This window comes from Sorex araneus, chromosome 5 (assembly GCF_027595985.1).
Source record: "Sorex araneus isolate mSorAra2 chromosome 5, mSorAra2.pri, whole genome shotgun sequence".
NCBI classification, from domain to species: domain Eukaryota; kingdom Metazoa; phylum Chordata; class Mammalia; order Eulipotyphla; family Soricidae; genus Sorex; species Sorex araneus.
This window is the reverse complement of record NC_073306.1, coordinates 23,503,087-23,521,744: the sequence shown is the minus strand read 5'-3', so window position 1 is coordinate 23,521,744 and position 18,658 is coordinate 23,503,087. Positions and strand designations below refer to the sequence as shown.

Sequence of the window (18,658 nt, the reverse complement as noted above, 5' to 3'; positions counted from 1 at the left end):
CCCCGGGGCGGAGTCCCCTATAGCCCCGCCCCTCCAGGTGCTGGGGCGCCGGGAGGTGTCCGCCACCTCCAGGTTCCCCAATCTCTGGGCGACTATTCCAAGTCCCACGCTTCATGCTACGGGTTGACGAGGGAGACGAGAGAGCTTTGATGATCATGGAGGTGAGGGATGATAGGTGCCGCGGTTTGTGTCCCCAAAGCGCTCTCCTGGTTCTGTGACTCATCCATCTTCTCAAGACCCAAGGAGGAAGGGACCCTGGGGGGCTGACTGCAAGAGGAGAAACCCCCGCATTGATTGTGCTCTTCACCCTTGATTCCCAAATGCCACTCAGAAGGATCCAGAAACCTGTGTGTGGGGTGTGTGTGTGTGTGTGTGTGTGTGTGTGTGTGTGTGTGTGTGTGTGTGTGTGTGTGTGTGTGTGTTAGAAGGGAGGGACGTGGGGCTGGAGCAATAGCACACGGGTAGGGCGTTTGCCTTGCACGTGGCCAACCTCGGTTCAATTCCCAGCATCCCATATGGTCCCCTGAGTACCGCCAGGAGTAATTCCTGAGTGCATGAGCCAGGAGTAACCCCTGTGCATTGCCGGATGTGACCCAAAAAGAAAAAAAAATGAAGAAGAAGGGAGGGACGTGTCCATTTCTTACACTGCGGCCTGTAAGAACACCTCCACCCAGGGGCATCCCCAGCCACCCTCTTCACCTTTCTGGCTCTCACCAGACCCAGGCTTTGTCACCCTGCCTGGACCGACTCCCCTCAACTCTCTGAGCCTTTTCTACACCAGCAGCTTGAGTGGCAGTTCTTAGTGTCACCACCTTATCTTTATCTTGCTAAACAAAACATGAAAACATTCACAGGCCACAAGCAGACTGGAGTGAGCGACTAGTCCTGTTTGGTCTTTGGGGCCAGCTCTGCCAGGGGGTCAGGTAGAGATGGCCACTAGCACCCGCCTCCCATCCTGAGTGGGGTGAGCCCTTGAGTCTTTCTGAGACCTCAGGAACTGTCCTTTGCCACATTCTTTTCCATCCCAAGTGTTAAAAGCCTGAATCAGATACCAAAACTCCATTTGTTCGAATTCCATCATGACCATACATATAATTCATCTTTCCAGCCTGGGGAACAACCCTCTGACAGTCCTTGTGTTGCCCCACCTCTCTCAGACTCATCCTGACACTGTCCTGAGCTTTATCCATTCCTCACTTCACTCATTTCCTGGTCCCCTTTCTGTCAGCCTGTCCCCCTGTGCCCTCGAGATCCCTGCTTCTGGCCAGCCTCTGCTTCTCAGAGAGTGGGCAGGTGACTCCTCATCTTCATTGAACCCGCCCTCACAGACTCCTCAGAGCCTCCATGAGGCAGCTTCTCCTTTTCTCTGTGTCCCTTTTATCAGGCCAGCGGTGGGCTCAGTGCCCTCACTCTTATCTGCCCACAAAGATTCCATCTTGCTCTCCAGGACCCTCTCCGGTCCCTGCTATTGTTTCCCCACTCGCTGTCCTCACTAGCCTGTGCTGTCATCCCCCTGGTGACTTCAGCAGCCTTGTACTTCCTGGGTCTCCCTGAGACTTTGGTCTCCTCTTCACAACAGCCTCAGGCCTGACTCCCCCAATTCCCAGGGATTCTTCATCATCCAGAACTTGCGCCTCAAAGACAAGAATCCTGTGCCGCCAGCCCCCCACTCTCTCTCTCCCCCAGTGCCAGAGCCTACCCCTCGCAGCCTCTCTTCCACAGAGCCCTAGCTTCCCCAGTGCCAAATGGATTTGAAAATGATTTGCTTACTTTTCACAGGAAAAATGAAACAACATATTCAATCATTCCTTTAAAGTTGTCTAACAGGGGATGACGGTAGAAGACAGGGCTTGGGGTATATGTCTTCCATAGGCTGAATCCTCAACACTACATGACCTCATTTTTTGTGTGTGCATAAATCTGTTTTTTGTTTTGTTTTGTTTTTAAATTGAATCACTGTGAGATAATTACAAAGTTTTCATGTTTGAGTTTCAGTCATACAATGATCAAACACCTCTCTCTCCACCAGTGCACATTCTCCATCACCAATGTTCCCAGTATAGCCCCCTTTCCAACCCTACCCCTACCTCTATGGCAGACAATTTCCCCCATACTCTCTCTCTCTCCCTTTGGGCATTATGGTTTGCAATACAGATACTGAGAGGTTATCACGTTTGGTCCTTTATCTACTTTCAGCACACATCTCTCATTTCAAATGATTCCTCCAGCCATCATTGTCTTAGTGATCCCTTCCTAATATAAAGATTAGTAAGATTATCGGGGTAAGGGGAGATGCTACATAGTAAAGAAGCAGAAGAAAGATTCCCATGACTGGTGGAAAAGGGGGAGCTCAAGCATTGGAGTGCCCAAAATTGGATATAATTTCAGTTTTTTTTTTGTTGTTTTTAGTTTGGGGGCACGCCTGGCAGTGCTCAGGACTTACTCTTGGCTCTGTACTCAGAGATCACACCTGGCAGTGCTCAGGGGGGACATTACGCAGTGCTGGGGATTGAACCAGGGTCAGCCACATACAGAACAAACACCTTAATCCCTTCACTATCTCTCCAGGAAAAGTTTTTTGCACATTTAATGTAACCACTTTCTGTGCCTCTAGGGACGTTAGTAAAGTTCACTAAACTCAGGAATGTTTTCTTGAGAGGAGAGTTGTGACGAAGATTGAATAGGGAAATTGGCCAATGGGCTAGATATGAGTTGAAAAAGAAGACTGGAGGCAGAAGTAAGTATGAGCATAGATGCTCATGGAATTTGCAGAAATCTCAGGAAGGCCTTCCAACTTACCCAGGTTATGCGGTATAAAAATTGAGGTTCAAATCCAGAGTCTTTAAATCTTAAAGGGGTAGAGTAGACACATACGGCATTAGCAGTATCATTTATGCCAGAATTAACTGTAGGTAACTCCCAGAAAGAATTAGACAAATACAATTATATTGGGATGTCTTTACTTGTCGAAACAAATGCCCAAGTAAAAGTAGGAAGAAAGACAAAATTCTACCTTTTTCCTTAGATCACATTGTTTAATAATTATGATCCTTGGACCATAGGGATAGTAGTAGAGGGGATAGGTCACTTGCTTTGCATGCAGCTGACCCTGGTTCTAATATCTTGTACCACATATAGTCCCAGGAGCACCTCCAGGACTCACTCTCAGCACAAAGCCAGGAATAGCCCCTGAACACTGCTGGGTGTGGCTAAAATATGCCCAACACCCTCCCCCCAAATAACAATCATTGAGTAGTTAAAATATACTGGAATTGTGGCTGGAGAGATAGTACAGTGGATAGGGCATTTGCCTCACACTTGGCCAACCTAGGTTTAATCCCTGGCATTCCATATGATCCCCCAAACATTGGCAGAAGTGATCCCTGAGACAGAGGAGTAGAACCTGATTATTGTCAAGAGTGCCCCCATATATATAAATAATCATTACATAGAATAAGTAGCCTTCAATCAGACAAAAATGTAAAAAATATTTTGCTTGTAGAACATTTTTTTGTTTTTGGTTTTTGGGTCACACCCAGCAATGCACAGGGATTACTCCTGGATCTGCACTCAGAAGTTACCCCTGGCGGTGCTCAGGGGACCATATGTGATGCTGGGAATCGAACCCACTGTGCTATCGTTCCAGCCCCCGCTTTTAGAACTTTTAATCACAATGGTGCTTCTGAGCAACTAAAATTCTGGGGTCTAATAGAAGTAGGGATCGAGGAAGTCTTCTGAGCACCTCCAGGAGTGATCCCCAAGTACAAAGCTGGGAGTAAACCCTGAGAACAGTCAGTCATGGCCCCCAACAAAAATTAATTGATCAAATAAAATAAAACATACACTGAGGCCACTGCTCCATCACTGGGCCAGCCAGGGTGGAACCTGACACATGCAGAAAATAGTCACCATAACAGTCAGAACTCCAAACACCGCCCTCTCCACTCCTCCAATCTTTCACAAAAGCTGGTGAATCCTGTCTCCCCATCTCCCCCCCCACTCCATTCCACGGTGACAGCCCCACCCCCATGGAAATCTCCAGGTTTTATTGCACACTGCAGCAGAGGAACTCCTGTACCTAGTTTCAAGCTGAACTCTATCTCTTTTGTCTTGGGGCCACACCTGAGAAGCTCAGGACGTATTCCTGGCTCTGCGCTCAGGACTTACTCCCGGTGGTGCTCAGGGGAACATAGGGGATGCCGGGATTGAACCTGGGTTGGCCATGCACAAGGCGAACGCTCTACCCGCTGTACTATTGCTCCAGCCCCCTCCATCTGTTTCTTATGCATAGATGACTCCTTGCCACCTGGTCCTGTCCACTTTCTAGCCTTCTTCCTGGCCCTCCCTGTTTTACCCTGAGCTCCAACAGTACTAGACTACTCCCCATTCCCTAGCTGTGACCAGTTCCACAGCATCTCCATGAATTGGCGTTTGTTTCCCCCTCTACCTGGAAACCAGTCACCTCCTCATGCATCCCTTCCCCTTCCAACTCCCTCCTGCAGGCCCCCTGCGCACACTCCGAGCACAGCTCACCGAGGCTGTGAGGCTCCCCGGCCGGGTTCCACAAGAGCAAAGGTCACACTGTTCCCTGCAAGCCTCTTGGAAGAGGTCAGGGCAGATTTGCTAAATATAAAGTATATAAATATTTACAAAGGCTCTCTCACAGCTACCATCTCCTTTAATTCTCACAATAAACCTATGACGTGGGGACTGATTCATAGAGGGGACATCTTAGATGCGAAGGAGAAATAAATAACCAGCCATGGTTTCTTAGTTACCAAGTGGGGAAAGCCAGGGCTAAAATGAGTCCCCCAACCCCCCACCGCTGAAGAAAATGGCAAGACATGATTGGCTTCTCAGTGAGGGAGCGGTCAGCTGACAGGGTAGTCCAGTGCTCCGACACAAAGCAGAGACTTAAGTCGAGCCTCCCAGAATCACTTCAATAGTAACTCATGGAGTAGCCCCACAAAACTGGGCCAGAAGGGGTAAAGACCCTAATGGGTGATGTAGTGACCCCAGGGGACCTGGTAGGGAGGTGGGAAGAAGGTCTAAGGGAGCACACATGTGAAGGGCACAGTTCAGGTGAGGAGTGAGGTGAGGCTTGAGTCAGAGTTGGGTCAGCCGGCGGGGGTGAGGGGACCACGCTAGGGACACTGGGGGTGAGGTACTATCAGGGCTCGCCTGGGTCATTTACTTTTTTTCTTTTTGGGTCACACCCAGTGATGCTCAGGGGTTACTTCTGGCTCTGCACTCAAAAATTACTCCTGGCGGTCTTGGGGGACCATATGGGGGATGCCAGGGATTGAGCCCAGGTGGGCCATGTGCAAGGCAAGGCAAATGCCCAACCTTCTGATTATCACTGTATTATCACTCCAGCTCAGGTCATACACTTTTACTTGTGGCTCAAGCGTACTTGACTGTGGCACCTGCCTGGCCTCCCTCACACTCTGAGATGTGGTGCTTGCACATGTGCTTGTCAAGGTTTACATTCCTTGAATTGCAGTGCTGGTGTCTGTCGTCACAGTGCTCGCTAGGGGTGCCATGGTACCCACTCACGTGCTTGCCTGGATTTGCACTCCTGGACTCAGGGTTTTCACATGTTTGAGTTGAGGTGCTTCCCAGGAGTCATGCACTTTAGTTGTGGTACCAGGGACCCCAAACACAGTTACCTAGACCCTTGCTTGGCACCTGTGGGCAGCACTGGGGAAGCAAACTCCTGGCCTCACACCTGTGAGACAGACCCTTGTTGTTGCTGATTCATCCCCTAGGCCCATAATGATGAACATATTTAATAAGGGAAATATTCCTGCAAAATTATATGCAAGAAGATGGGTAGGTGAGGGGCTGGTTTAAGAATAATTAAACCAGGAATGCCTCTCTGAGGAAGTCACATTTGACTTGAGACTTCAGAGGGACCAGGCGTCAGCCCATTTGATAGATGGACAAAAATGTCAAGTGAATGTCCTAGGGAGAGACCACTGGTGAACACCCAGCTCAAAGGCCTCCTCTTCCTGCAGGGTGTCCCCACAGCAGTGAGTGGTCTGGGCTCAGCTGTGGTCTGTGCTCAGGGCTCATTTCCACCAACCACTTGGAACACAAAATCTCCCCTGCTCGCCAGCTATCACTCACCACTGACAAAAACCCCTTTCTGAACCCTCCCTGTTAAGTAAGGAACTTCAACGGACGCTAACGCTGAGCTTTCCTAAGGGGAAGCAGGATGGATGATAAAAAAGAACATGAGCTATGGAGTCAGGGAGGTCCAGGTTCAAACCTAACTTTCTTTTTTTTTTTCTTTTTGGGTCACACCCGGTGATGCACAGGGGTTACTCCTGGCTCTGCACTCAGGAATTACCCCTGGCGGTGCTCAGGGGACCATATGGGATGCTGGGAATCGAACCCGGGTTGGCCGCATGCAAAGCAAACGCCCTACCCGCTGTGCTATTGTTCCAGCCCCTCAAACCTAACTTTCTTACTTGCTAATTATGTGACAAAATTCTCTTGATCACACAGGCAGCTCACCTCTAAAACAGGCCTGAGTTTTTTTCATTTGTCTGTTTTGGAGCCATCCACAGGGATGCTTAGGAACTGCTCCCAGTTCCGTGCTTGCTTGGGGGTTATTCCAGGTGGAGTCCCGCAGACCATGCGGTGCTAGGGATCGAACCCAGACATCCCGAAAACAAAGCATAAGAACTAGTCCATTGACTAGTCCTGGGCAATTCTCTTTTGGTGATTTTTTTTCTCTAGCAGGGCTCATTCCTAGCTCTATGCTTAGGAATCACTCCTGGCAGTGCTCTGGGGGATCATATGGGTGAATTAAAACGTGACCATGAAACGTGAAATGTGCCATGTGCAAGCAAGGGACTTACCCTCTCCATTATCTTCAGCCATTATTCACTGTCATCACTGTCATCCCGTTGTTCTTCAACTTACTCGAGCGGGCACCAGTAACGTCTCTATTCCTCCCAGCCCTGAGATTTTTTTAAAATAATTTAGTTATTTTTTAATGGGTTAGTCACAGTGAGGGTACAGTTACAAATTCACACATTTTTGTGCTTGTTTTTCCCTCATGCAATGTTCGAGAGCCCATCCCTCCACCAGTGCCCATTCTCCACCACTTATGAACCCAGTATCCCTCCCACCTCCCTGTCCCATCCCCCCCACCCCGCTCCGCCTCTGTGGCAGAGCATTCCAATTTGTTCTCTCTCTCCTTTTGGGTGCTGTGGTTTGCAATAGGGGTATTGAGTGGCCATCGTGTTCAGGCTCTAGTCTACTTTCAGCGTCCATCTCCCTCCCCACTCGGGATTTCCAATCCCATTTTACTTGGTGTCCCCTTCTCTATCTGGGATGACTTTCCCCCAGCGTGTGAGGCTAGCTTCCAAGCCATAGAGCCAACCTCCTGGTATTATATACTACTATTCTTGCCAGCCCTGAGATTTTAGCAGCTTCTCCTTACTCGTTTTTTCCCAATGATTGGAGACTCTTTCAGGGTCAGAGGAATGAGACTTATCGTTGCTGTTTTTGGCGTATCAAATACACCACAGGTAGCTTGCCAGACTCTGCCCATTATTAATTAAAAAAAAATGTTCAGTTGGTTTTGTTTTTTGGGGGTGCAGTCATACCACACCCAATTGGTGTCAGGGCTTTCTTGCATAATTCTTTCATTTGCTTTTGGGCCATAGCCAGCAGTGCTCAGGGCGCACTCTTGGCTCTGTGCTCAACAATCACCTCTGGAGGGGTGACTACATAGGGTTCCCGGGATCAAACTTGTCCGTGGTGTGCAAGACTAGTGCCTTAGCTGCCGTTTCTTTCTTTCCCTAGCCTCTCCATTGTTTCTATGTCTCCTCTTGAGTGAGACCATCTGGTATTTGTCTTTCTCCTTCTGACTGGTTTCTCTTAGCAACCCCACCCCCCTGCAGTTCTGAGATTAGAATTCTTTCATTCGTTCTTTAAGAGAGTTAAATTTAAAGTGATAATATATGTGTGGTGCATACATAGGTGGTGCATAATAAGATATTCACAAACATCAGCTACTTTAAGGAATCGACAGCTTCTAAGTCTTTCAGACTTGCTAATGATTTTCTCTTTCAAATGTTCAAGAAATTAATCAGTTACCATCACTTGCTTAGAGTCTATAAAATAAAAGTGTTTTTTCAATTTTGGAAGAACATTGTCTAGCTCTCAGGGACAAGCTGAGGGAGGCAGGTAATTCTGCCCTGTGACCCTTTGCCCAGCGTCAGTCTTATGCTCCCTCTTGCGTTCTAAATGGGAACTGCACTGAAGAAACTAAAGTACAGCAAGGTTGGATGAGATGAATCCCACCTAAATAAAGGGACTGCAAAAATCTGAGCTTCTGAGCAAACTTAATCCAGGTCTCACCGGTTTTGCCATCTACTACTAAGACCCTTGGTTCTGGTTCCCAGACCACACAAAATGGCTTAGGCGTTTCTAGAAATTGCTTCCGCCCTCTGTGCTTGTTTGGGGAGGGGTCGGTTTTGGTGCCCAACCCAGCAGTGCTCAGGAACCATTCTTTTGTTGTTTGTTTCGTGTTTTGTTTGTGGGCCACACCCAGTGATGCTCTACAGGTTCTCCTGGCTCTGGACTCAGTAATTATTACTCGTGGTACTCAAGGGATGCTAGGGATTCAACCCAGGTTGGTTTTGTGCAAGGCAAACACCTTACCTGCTGTACTATTGTTTTGGCCACAGGGACTTGGCTCAGTGCTCCGGACAGGTCCCTGGTAGTAGTGGAGAGCAGGAGGGGGAAGAACCATTTGCCCAGGATCTAAGTGGGATCAGCCAAGTACAAGATAAGGACCTTAAACCCTGGGATATCTGTTTCCCAACCTCAGTGGTCTTTTTGTTTTGTTGCAGACTTGTGTTTCTACTGTTTACAGATTTCCTACAATACTCCTTCCTGTATCTATTTCTACTCATCCCATCATCCCTTCTACCCTTCCAACTTGGAGAGAATTTAGTCATCCCTCCTATTACTTCTGCATCTTGGGCTTGTAGTTGGTACTATCACTGTCATCCGTTATTCATCAATTTACTCGAGTAGGCACCAGTAACGAGGCACCAGTAACGTCTCTATTATACTCAGCCCTGAGATTTTAGCAGCCTGCTTTACTCATATTTCCCAATGATTGGAGGCTTTTTCAGGGTCAGGGGAATGAGACCTATCGTTACTGTTTTTGGCATATCGAATACGCCACGGGTAGCTTGCCAGGCTCTGCCTGTGCGGGCGGGATACTCTCGGTAGCTTGCCGGGCTCTCCAAGAGGTATATATTTATATCTTTTACTGTATTTGGGATATGAATACGCCATGGGGAGCTTGTAAGGCTCTCCCATGCGGGCAGTAGACTCTTGGTAGCTTGTCAGGTACTCCAAGAGGGAGAACCAGGCTATTAGATGTCATGCAGCCGCAAAGCTTCCGGGAGCTTGGTCTTATAGTCTCTGGATGTTGGCCATTGGTGGGATTACATGGCACTGGAGGCAGTTTGGTACTATAAAGGAAAATATTCAACTCTAAGATATTAACAATACCCATCAAATAACTTTTCACTTATGGTAGGCCAGGCATGATCACAGGCTCTGAGCACTAGAAATACAGTGGTGAGTAAAACACTACTAAATATAAAGATTAGATTACTAGGTGAGATTAAATAAATGAATAGCAAATCACCATTGTGAACATTGTTTTGAAAAAGCAATAGTAGATCTAATATATATATGTATATATATATAGAGAGAGAGGATAAATATATAGATATATCACTGTATCACTATCACTGTCATTCCGTTGCTCATCAATTTGCTCAAGAGGGCACCAGTAACATGTCTCTCCATTGTGAGACTTGTTGTTACTGTTTATCACTAGGCTGGAGTGATATAGGTAGATATAGTAGATAAATAAGAAAAAGCTGTGTTGGTAGTATATCCTGAAGTTTCCAAGGAATAAAATAAGCAAAAACATGGGCAGGACATACTTTTCAAGTCAAGGAATACAAATTTAAAAAATGGAAAGAAGGCAGGTATAGCTGGATGTGACAAAATGAGATAATATGCAAGGAAGTTGGAAAAAGATTCAGGGGATGAAAGTTGCCATCTACTGGAATGGCGTGGGGGGTGGGGTGGGGCAGGAGGGACACTGGGGCCCTTGGTGGTGGAAAAAAAGTACACTGGTAAAGAGACAGGTGTTGGAACATTATGACTAAAATCCAATCATGAACAACTTTGTAAATATGTCTATCACTATGATTCAATTTAAAAAATGAATGAAAAAATGTTTAACTTTTTAAAAACTTATATAAAAAAACCTATGCATTTTAGCCAAGTTGATGTTAAAAGCAAATATCAGGTTTATATTGATTAAAGCATGTATTGAAGTCTTAATTTTTGAATAAGTAATTGTATTTAATTGGTAAAATTATTGCTGATTGTTATTGCTTAAAAAAAAAGATGCCATCTATTTCATCAATATTGACTTGGAATCCTGAGACTAGTCAGACGCAAGACATCAGGAATTTGAAGCCAGGAAGAAATATAAACAGAATTAGAAAGACAGCAGTCCCTATGGAAAACAGGTGATGGGCCCAGGATGAATGCAAGGGAATCGTCTCAGTAGCTATTGTTGAGTCCGTTCACTTCTGCTTACTGAGCGCCTACTCTGGGGCAGACTCACACTAGGCTTTAAGGACTAAGCAAGGGATAAGCAGCTCTGAACTGATGAACTCCGCCCTGAGCAATGTGGGGGTGAGTCCCGGGAAAGGGGTGTATTAGTTAGTGTGGCCTACTATCACCAAGTAGACAGGTTGGGTAGCTTCAACGATATATTCTCACAATTCTGGAAGCCAGAAGTCTGAACACAGGGTTAGTTTCTTAAGTCCTCTGTAGTTAGCCTGCAGATAACATCCTGTATCTCCCCAAAATCTTTTGTTTCTATGCCCAAATCTTTTTATTTATCTATTTATTTGTTTGTTCATTTATTTATTTATTTGCTGTTTGGGCCATGCACAGGGGTTGCTCCTGGCTCTGCACTCAGGAATTACTCCTGGCGGTGCTCGGGGGACCATATGGGATGCTGGGAATTGAACCCAGGTCGGCTGCGTGCCAGGCAAATGCCCTACCCTCATTTTATCTTAATTTTCTCTCAAAGGTCTAATCACGTTGTAAAGTACTAGTGGCTAGATATATTTACTTGGAGGCATGTAATTCAACCTAGAATAGGAGTCAACTTCATTTCTTCCCCTCCTTTTTTTTTTTCTTTGGATGGAGGATGCTTACTTGGATTGCTCAGGGTTATTTTGGTGGTATTCAAGGGACATATGTGGAGACAGGGTTCAAACCCGTAGTGGCTGTGGGCAAAGCAAGAACCTTACCCATTGTACCATCTCTCCCACCCAAGGAGTGGCAGCATTTTACAAGCCATAAAAAAGATCTTGACTTTATCTTGTGCCTTGGTTTCCTCTTAGCTTCAAATTCTTCTGTAAAATGGGGATTAAGCATTCTCAGAGAACTATTAGGATTAAAAGCAAACAAAATGAGATAATGCAGTTAATATTGACAGGTGTGCCTGGCATAGGCTGAGCCCAAATACTTCTAATTTTATTACTCATCATCATCATCATCATCATCCCATTGATCATCGATTTTCTCAAGCAGTCTCAGTAACATTTTCATTCGTCCTAGCCCTGAGATTTTAGAAGCCTCTCTTTACTCGTCCTTCCCAATGGTGCCACATTAGAGACTCTTTCAGGGTCAGGGGAATGAGACCCATCATTGTTTCTGGTTTTGGCATATGAATACACCACGGGGAGTTTGCCAGGCTCTCCCAAGTGGACAGGAAACTCTCGGTAGTTTGCCAGGTTCTCCGAGAAGGAGAACTAGGCTATAAGATGTTGCTTGGTTTTATAATCTCTGGATGTTGGCCATTGGTGGGATTACATGGTGCCGTGGGCAGTTTCTGGGTGTGACTGCCTAGCTACTGGAAAATGGGGGATCTGGGCGGAAGAGGCCCAGTCCTGATTGAGCAGGCTTGGAGATCTCAGCCTTGGGTCCCACACACCTGGGTTCCTCTGCTGGTTCCTTGAAGCATGAGGCTCGTCTGAACGTGTGGAGAGGGGCCTTGAGCATGGCTATGGCTGGGTTCTGGAGGTCTTCAACTGCTGGGGCTCTGCTGGGTTGGGGAGGGAAACTCAACCCACCCCCCTCCAAGGGGCCCTGGTGAAGACAGCCAGGCGCGGGGACAAGAGACTCTGCTTGGATCAGGAGTTTCCCTCCCCGCTCCGAGCAGAGCCCCCGCAGCTGAATTCTCCAATTCTCCAATTCTGATGAATTTGGCCATTTGTTGTTCCCTACTATGTTTCTTTATATGTCCCATATGCAGGAGAACTTTTTTTAAAAAAAAACTCTTGTAGAGGTAGTGACACCTACCACATACAAATGACTAGCTAGAGGTTAAACTGGTATTTCAGAAAAATTGTAAATCAATGATAACTTGGAAAAAAAATTTGGAAAAAGTGTATCTTTCTTTTTTATTAGTTATCATCATCATCATCATCATCATCCTGCTGATCATCGAATTTCTCAAGCAGTCTTAGTAATATCTCCATTCGTCCTAGCCCTGAGATTTAAAAGCCTCTCTTTACTCGTCCTTCCCAACGGTGCCACACTGGAGGCTCTTTCAGGGTCAGGGGAGTGAGACCCAGCATTGTTACTGGTTTTGGCATATGAATACACCATGGGGAGTTTTCGAGGCTCTACCATGTGGGCAGGAAACTCTTGGTAGCTAGCCAGGTTCTCCCAGTGGGAGAACTAGGCTATAAGATGTCGAGAGGCCACTTTGCGGGAACTTGGTTTTGTCTCTGGATGTTGGCCATTGGTGGGATTACACAGCGCCGGGGGGCATGTCTTCAGCCGCAGGAGCGCTGCTGGGGTGGGGAGGGAAGCTGGAGCCCATATCCTCTCTTAAACACTTTTAAACACTTAAAGACTTTTATAGTTATATAAAAAATACTGTGAATAATTCTGTGCTAATACATGATTGTGCCAGAGCTGATATTTTAGGAAAGTATCCGTATTCTACTATTCTACTTTTCATATGTGCCACTGTTAGCTATTCCTCACTGGGCACAGAATGTGTATGCCTTTGTAGCCAAAGTTCAATATTCATACACACTATGGCATGAAGGCATCCTGAAAGCTAGAGGACACAGAACAATCTCGGAGCATTGTCACGTCTGGTGCTTCAAACAGAGCCTGTTACTGTCTTCTGGCAGAGTCTCTTGCCCCCTTGTCTGTCTTCACCTGGGCCCCTCGGAGGGGATGGGTTGAGTTTCCCTCCCTGCCTCGAGCAGAGCCCCAGCAGCCAAAGACCACCAGAACCTAGCCACAGCCATGCTCAAGGCCCCTCTCCACACGTTCGGATGAGCCTCACGCATGAAGGAACCGGCAGAGGAACCCAGGTGTGTGGGACCCGGGGCTGAGATCTTCAGGCCTGCTCAATCAGGACTGGGCCTCTTCCGCCCAGATCCCCCATTTTTCAGTAGCTAGGAGGTCACACCCAGAAACTGCCCCCGGCACCATGTAATCCTACCAATGGCCAACATCCAGAGACTATAAAACCACACTCTGAAAGAGAGCGACGCATGTTATTACTATTAACTTCAAAGTGGCAAGAAAGACTTTAAGAAGGAGCGTGATATGGTCACATTTCTTCTTTTGAAAGATCACTCTGGGGACAGAAAGAATGCACTGCCAGAGAGAATATGGGAGGTAAGTCAAGAAGCTGTCACAACAGAATAGAAAGGGGAAAAAAATGCCTCCTGAATATAGCAGTGATGTGTAAATAGAGGGAATTCAGGAACTTAAGAAATGGACTGGGCAGAGATAGTAAAGTAGATCGGGTGTTTGCCTTGAATGTGGCCAACCTGGGTTCGATCCCTGGCATCCCCTATGATCCCCTGAGCACTGCCAGGAGTACTCCCGGAGTGCAGAGCCAGGTGTAACCCCTGAGCACTAATTTTTGTCACTGTTAACCCTGGCTCATTGATTAGCTTGAGCGGGCACCAGTAACTTCTCCATTCTGAGACTTATTGTTACTGTTTTTGGCATATCGAATATGCCATGGCTAGCTTGCCAGGCTCTGCCCTGCGATACTCTTGGTAGCTTGCCGGGCTGAGAGAGGTGGAGGAATCGAACCCGGGTCAGCTGAGTGCAAGGCAAATGCTCTACCCACTGTGCTATAGCTCCAGCCCAAGCACTTATAGATGTGATAAAATAAAAAATAAATAAAAATTAAAAAGAAATGGGCTGGTGCTATTTGAATGGGGGGGATGGTGGGGATGGTGGTGTTGGGTCTCGTGGTCAGTTTTCTACAGATGGAATCTCCATCCCCAACTCCATTCTTTATTAATAAAAAGGTCCCGACAACACATTTCCTTTTAAAGTTTTATTAAAGTTTACAATTATTTTTTTTTGTCATTAACCCCAGTACAAAAATACAGCTGATGACTTGACAAAGGTTCCACTAGGGCTTGACGGTCTGAGAGTCTCCACCGGTCACTGGGGAAGCATCCTCCCGGCGAGGGCCGAGCCCACGCGGTCCCTGCAAGCACAGGAACACACAGGCGGCCCAAGCAGGAACCGCAGCAAGTGCAAGGGTTCGTGAAGGAGAAGAAACAGGCCGGTCTCCTTGGTGGGGGGAGAATAACTGATTTACACCGAGGGCTTCTGGTTGAAGGTCAAGCTATTTGTGCCACCACTTTAAATGTTATAGAAAAGAGGCTACTGGTCTGCTTTCACCGCCAAGGTGAGCAATTGAAATACTTAAGTGTGAGGCATAAACCTCCAAATGGCTCATTTTGTGTAAAAAAGGTCTCTTTCTTCACCAAGAAAAATATACATTAGGTGAGGGGGCAGGGAAAGGAATCTGCCTTCCTCTGCTGGAGGCTGGCTCCTGGAGACCGGCTTCCGAGAGCAGAGCTCTTCCCGGGGGGAGCGCCCTCTCCCCCGGCAGGGGCGACGTTCCCTGGTTTATCCCATTGTTCTGAGTGATTCTTCAATATTCCCTTCCCTGCTGCTCTCCGTCCAGATCACTAACTGATGAAACAAATGGTGTGTTCACGTTACAACTCATCTTCCAGATGTTTCTCTCGGAAGGCGTCACCCGTGAGTCTTTCCTGAGCTTCCTTCATCCCCTGAACAACTGTGAAATAAAAAGGAGAAGTATGAAAGGGAAGAAGTATGAGGTAAGCCAATCAAAATAGATTTGGGGGGTCCGGGGAGAAAGCTTGATGGAACTGGCATGCATGCTTCACGTGTGGGAGGCCCAGGTTCAAGTCCCAGCACTTCGCAGACCCCTGAGTAATAAAGGGAGTACTGGGCACAGAGATGAGAACTGCTGAGTGTGACCCAAACCCCTCCCTACTAAAAGTAGATTATCATTATTATTACTATTATTGGTTCTTGGGACACATCTTGTTGGTGCTTAGAACTCTGGTTCAGGAGTGACACCTGAAAGTGCTAAGGAGACCATATCTGGCACCAGGGATTTAGACCAGAGTTGACAGCTCCAGCCTGGAAGACCAGGGCTTCCCCTCCTGTACTATCTCTGGCCCTTCCAAAAATGTGTTTTGGAGAGATTTGAGGACTATAGGATTCGAACTCATGATTGAGCTCTGGATTTCAATCCTTCTGTGTCTGTAAAAATGAGAAACTATTAAACAGAATATTTATGAATATTACATGAAAGAATGAAGATCAAACGTGCCTTACAAACTATGAAGCGCTTCTATAAATTGTATATAAGTAGTGGAGCTAGAGAGATGATTCAAATGACATATATCAGTATTTCACATGTAGGAGACCTGGATTCAATTCCCAGGACTACATGAACACCAAACAGGAAATAGCCCAAGCACCACCAGGTCCAAAATCCTCAATACCTACTCTCCCCACAAATGTTAGTAGCTTGATTTATCTTCTGGACAGGAGCTGAAGACCTGTATACACTCAGTAGACATGAAGGGAACAGAAAATACACTCTTACCATCCCATCTATTGTTCTCATTGCGTATTTTGTATTAATTCTGCACTGATTTAACGGTCTGTGAAGGAACAAGTCAGGCTGATCAGTGTGTACCTGTACGGGAGGAGCTTCAGCCTTCAATGAAGGAGATCAATATTTTTGTATTAATTATATATGGAAAGAGCCAAATTCTTGTGCAAAAAAAAAAAGAAATGTAGGAAGAACTTAGGGAGAAGATGAAAACATTGTGCCTTTTGGGGGGGGCATCACTCTTGTGGCTGGACAACTCAAGGTGGTCCTTTGCTTTAATATAGGAAAGCCAAGTGCTGGACTGAGCCTTAGTCTATGGATCTCCCAAGAAAAAGTCTATAATCTGGTAAATGCCAAGTATTCTATTCCCTTTGCCTCTGCCTCTTAAAACCAGGTCTGAGTGTTCTAGTTTCGCGTCAACTGAGCCATAGGGGTTTAGACAAGTGCCTCATGTCCACACTTGGATTAAATCCAGTTGCCCCTCCCAATATAGAAAAACTTCTTATAATATCTACCTCCAGGGATCTGTTCTTGGTTAGGGAAGATGCCCCTTTCTTATCCATGGGAAGATGATAACCTATCCAATTATCTTTCCTTGTGTTGGTTTTTTTTTTTTTTTTTTTTTTTTTGCTTTTTGGGTCACACCCAGCGATGCTCAGGGGTCACTCCTGGCTCTACACTCAGGAATTACCCCTGGCCGTGCTCAGGGGACCATATGGGATGCTGGGAATCGAACCCGGGTTGGCCACGTGCAAGGCAAATGCCCTACCCGCTGTGCTATCACTCCAGCCCTATCTTTCCTTGTTTTGAGAAACAAATTCCAAGGACTCAAACATAAAGTGATTGACAACCTGGCAATATGGCAATGGAGGACATAGGGCATCTTCATGTGTCTTACAGATGGCAGGGCAACTGTGGATGGAACACGGTGACAGAGCATGCGTGAATTCTGACTCCTGCCTCTGAAATGCTGGTACCCGAGGATTAGAGATCCCAGAATCATGATTAATGTGTGATTTTAACCTTCCTCACTTGTTTGTGCTGATGTTCTCAGCAGGAACATGCTTTCTGCATTCTCTGCCGACTAATTCTCATCCCAGTGGGCTCTCTTCTAGCACGCCTTACCGACTACTCTCCATATTGGGCTACAGTCCACCCGCCACCCAGGCTTCCTGGGCTCAAGACAGTCTTATCTGCCCACAGAAACAATTTTTTTTTTTTTTGCTTTTGGGGTCACACCCAGCGATGCACAGGGGTTACTCCTGGCTCATGCATTCACGAATTACTCCTGGGAGTGCTTGGGGGATCATATGGGATCCTGGGAATCGAACCATATCGGCCGCATCCAAGGCAAATGCCCTACCTGCTATGCTATCGCTCTAACCCCCAGAAACAAATTCATATCCTTCAAAATTAGTTATATTGCCTATGATACCTTTTAGATGTACCCAGATGATAGTATTGCCCTTCCTCTGAATTCTCACAGGAACAGTGACATTGGTGTGGCATCCTGTCTCTGGGAGCTATTAATGGTGAGATCATGGGCAAGTTGCTATCTCTGCAACCCTCAGATCTTCACAGATTTCTGTGGGTGAGTTAGTAACTCACCCATACAGGTTTTCTCTTTTTTTCTCTATTTTCTCTTTCTCCTGTATTCACACACGATCACATCAAAGGTTAGTCTTGGAGGAGATGCTTAACAAACATGTGAAATTAAAAAACTTCCGATTTATGTGACCTTGCACGTGATTCATCCCTGTTAAATGCAAAAGCAGCCTTCTCTCAATAGGAACTTACCTTGCTCTGCACTGACATAGAAATACTTGTAGCTGGGGTTTCCACTTTCATTGATGATTTCAGGACGCACCTTGCCACTGGGATCTATGGTAGACAAAACGGCACAGGATTCACAGTGATTACCATATGACACACTAGACTTTCCAGGGTATGAGGCCAGTCCATCTTCACAGTCATTATTCTCACCATCCACCAAAAAACCACCAGTGCAAATAGATCCATTATCTTTATTTCCCTTTACAGAATCCAGCAGAATGCTGAAATTAGGTGTCACAAATTATCTTCAATACTCTCCCATCGGCCATCAAAGCAAACAGCTGCTGGGAAAAGTTTTCTTTCCAACTCTATGCTCAGCAATTCGGTATTCCTCCTGCACTCTTGCTTGAAACTGGCTTTTCTTTTTTTTGTTTTCAGCCACCCCAGTATAGTTTTAGTTGGTGTAATAAGTGTCGTACCCCAGGTGGGAATGGGTTTCATGACTTGGCCTGTTCCCCCTGGTGGCTCGGTCGCCTCGGCCATCTTCCAGAGGCCTAAGGGCAGTCAGGGAGGGCCCGCAGTGAAGAGGAACAAGGGGCCTCAGGGGATGGGGGCAGAGCCAGCCCTCCCCCACCCTCCCGTAAGACCCTGAGTTGCTGCCCACGAACGAGCTCTCTGGATGCTGACTGAGCTGCTTATTGGCCATGATCCCAGAGATTCAGAAACAAAGCTTGGAACATAGCAGTTTTTGGCAGAAATGCCTCCAGATTTAATTATTAAAACTTCAGAATTCCAAAATCGTGCAGCCGCAATAGCAGCCGCACATCA

General features: G+C 46.5%; 1 protein-coding gene across 1 annotated transcript in view; it reads right to left on the bottom strand.

Moving 5' to 3' along the window:
• Nucleotides 1–14,434: 14,434 nt before the first annotated feature.
• TXNDC12 (thioredoxin domain containing 12) overlaps nucleotides 14,435–18,658 on the bottom strand; it is a 29,677-nt gene continuing 25,453 nt past the window's right edge. The window contains exons 6-7 of the mRNA XM_004607128.2: nucleotides 17,855–17,938; nucleotides 14,435–15,205 (exon numbers count right to left, since the gene is read on the bottom strand). Coding sequence (XP_004607185.2) covers nucleotides 15,126–15,205; nucleotides 17,855–17,938 — 164 coding nt within the window. The 3' untranslated portion in view covers nucleotides 14,435–15,125. The remainder of the gene's footprint in view (nucleotides 15,206–17,854; nucleotides 17,939–18,658) is intronic.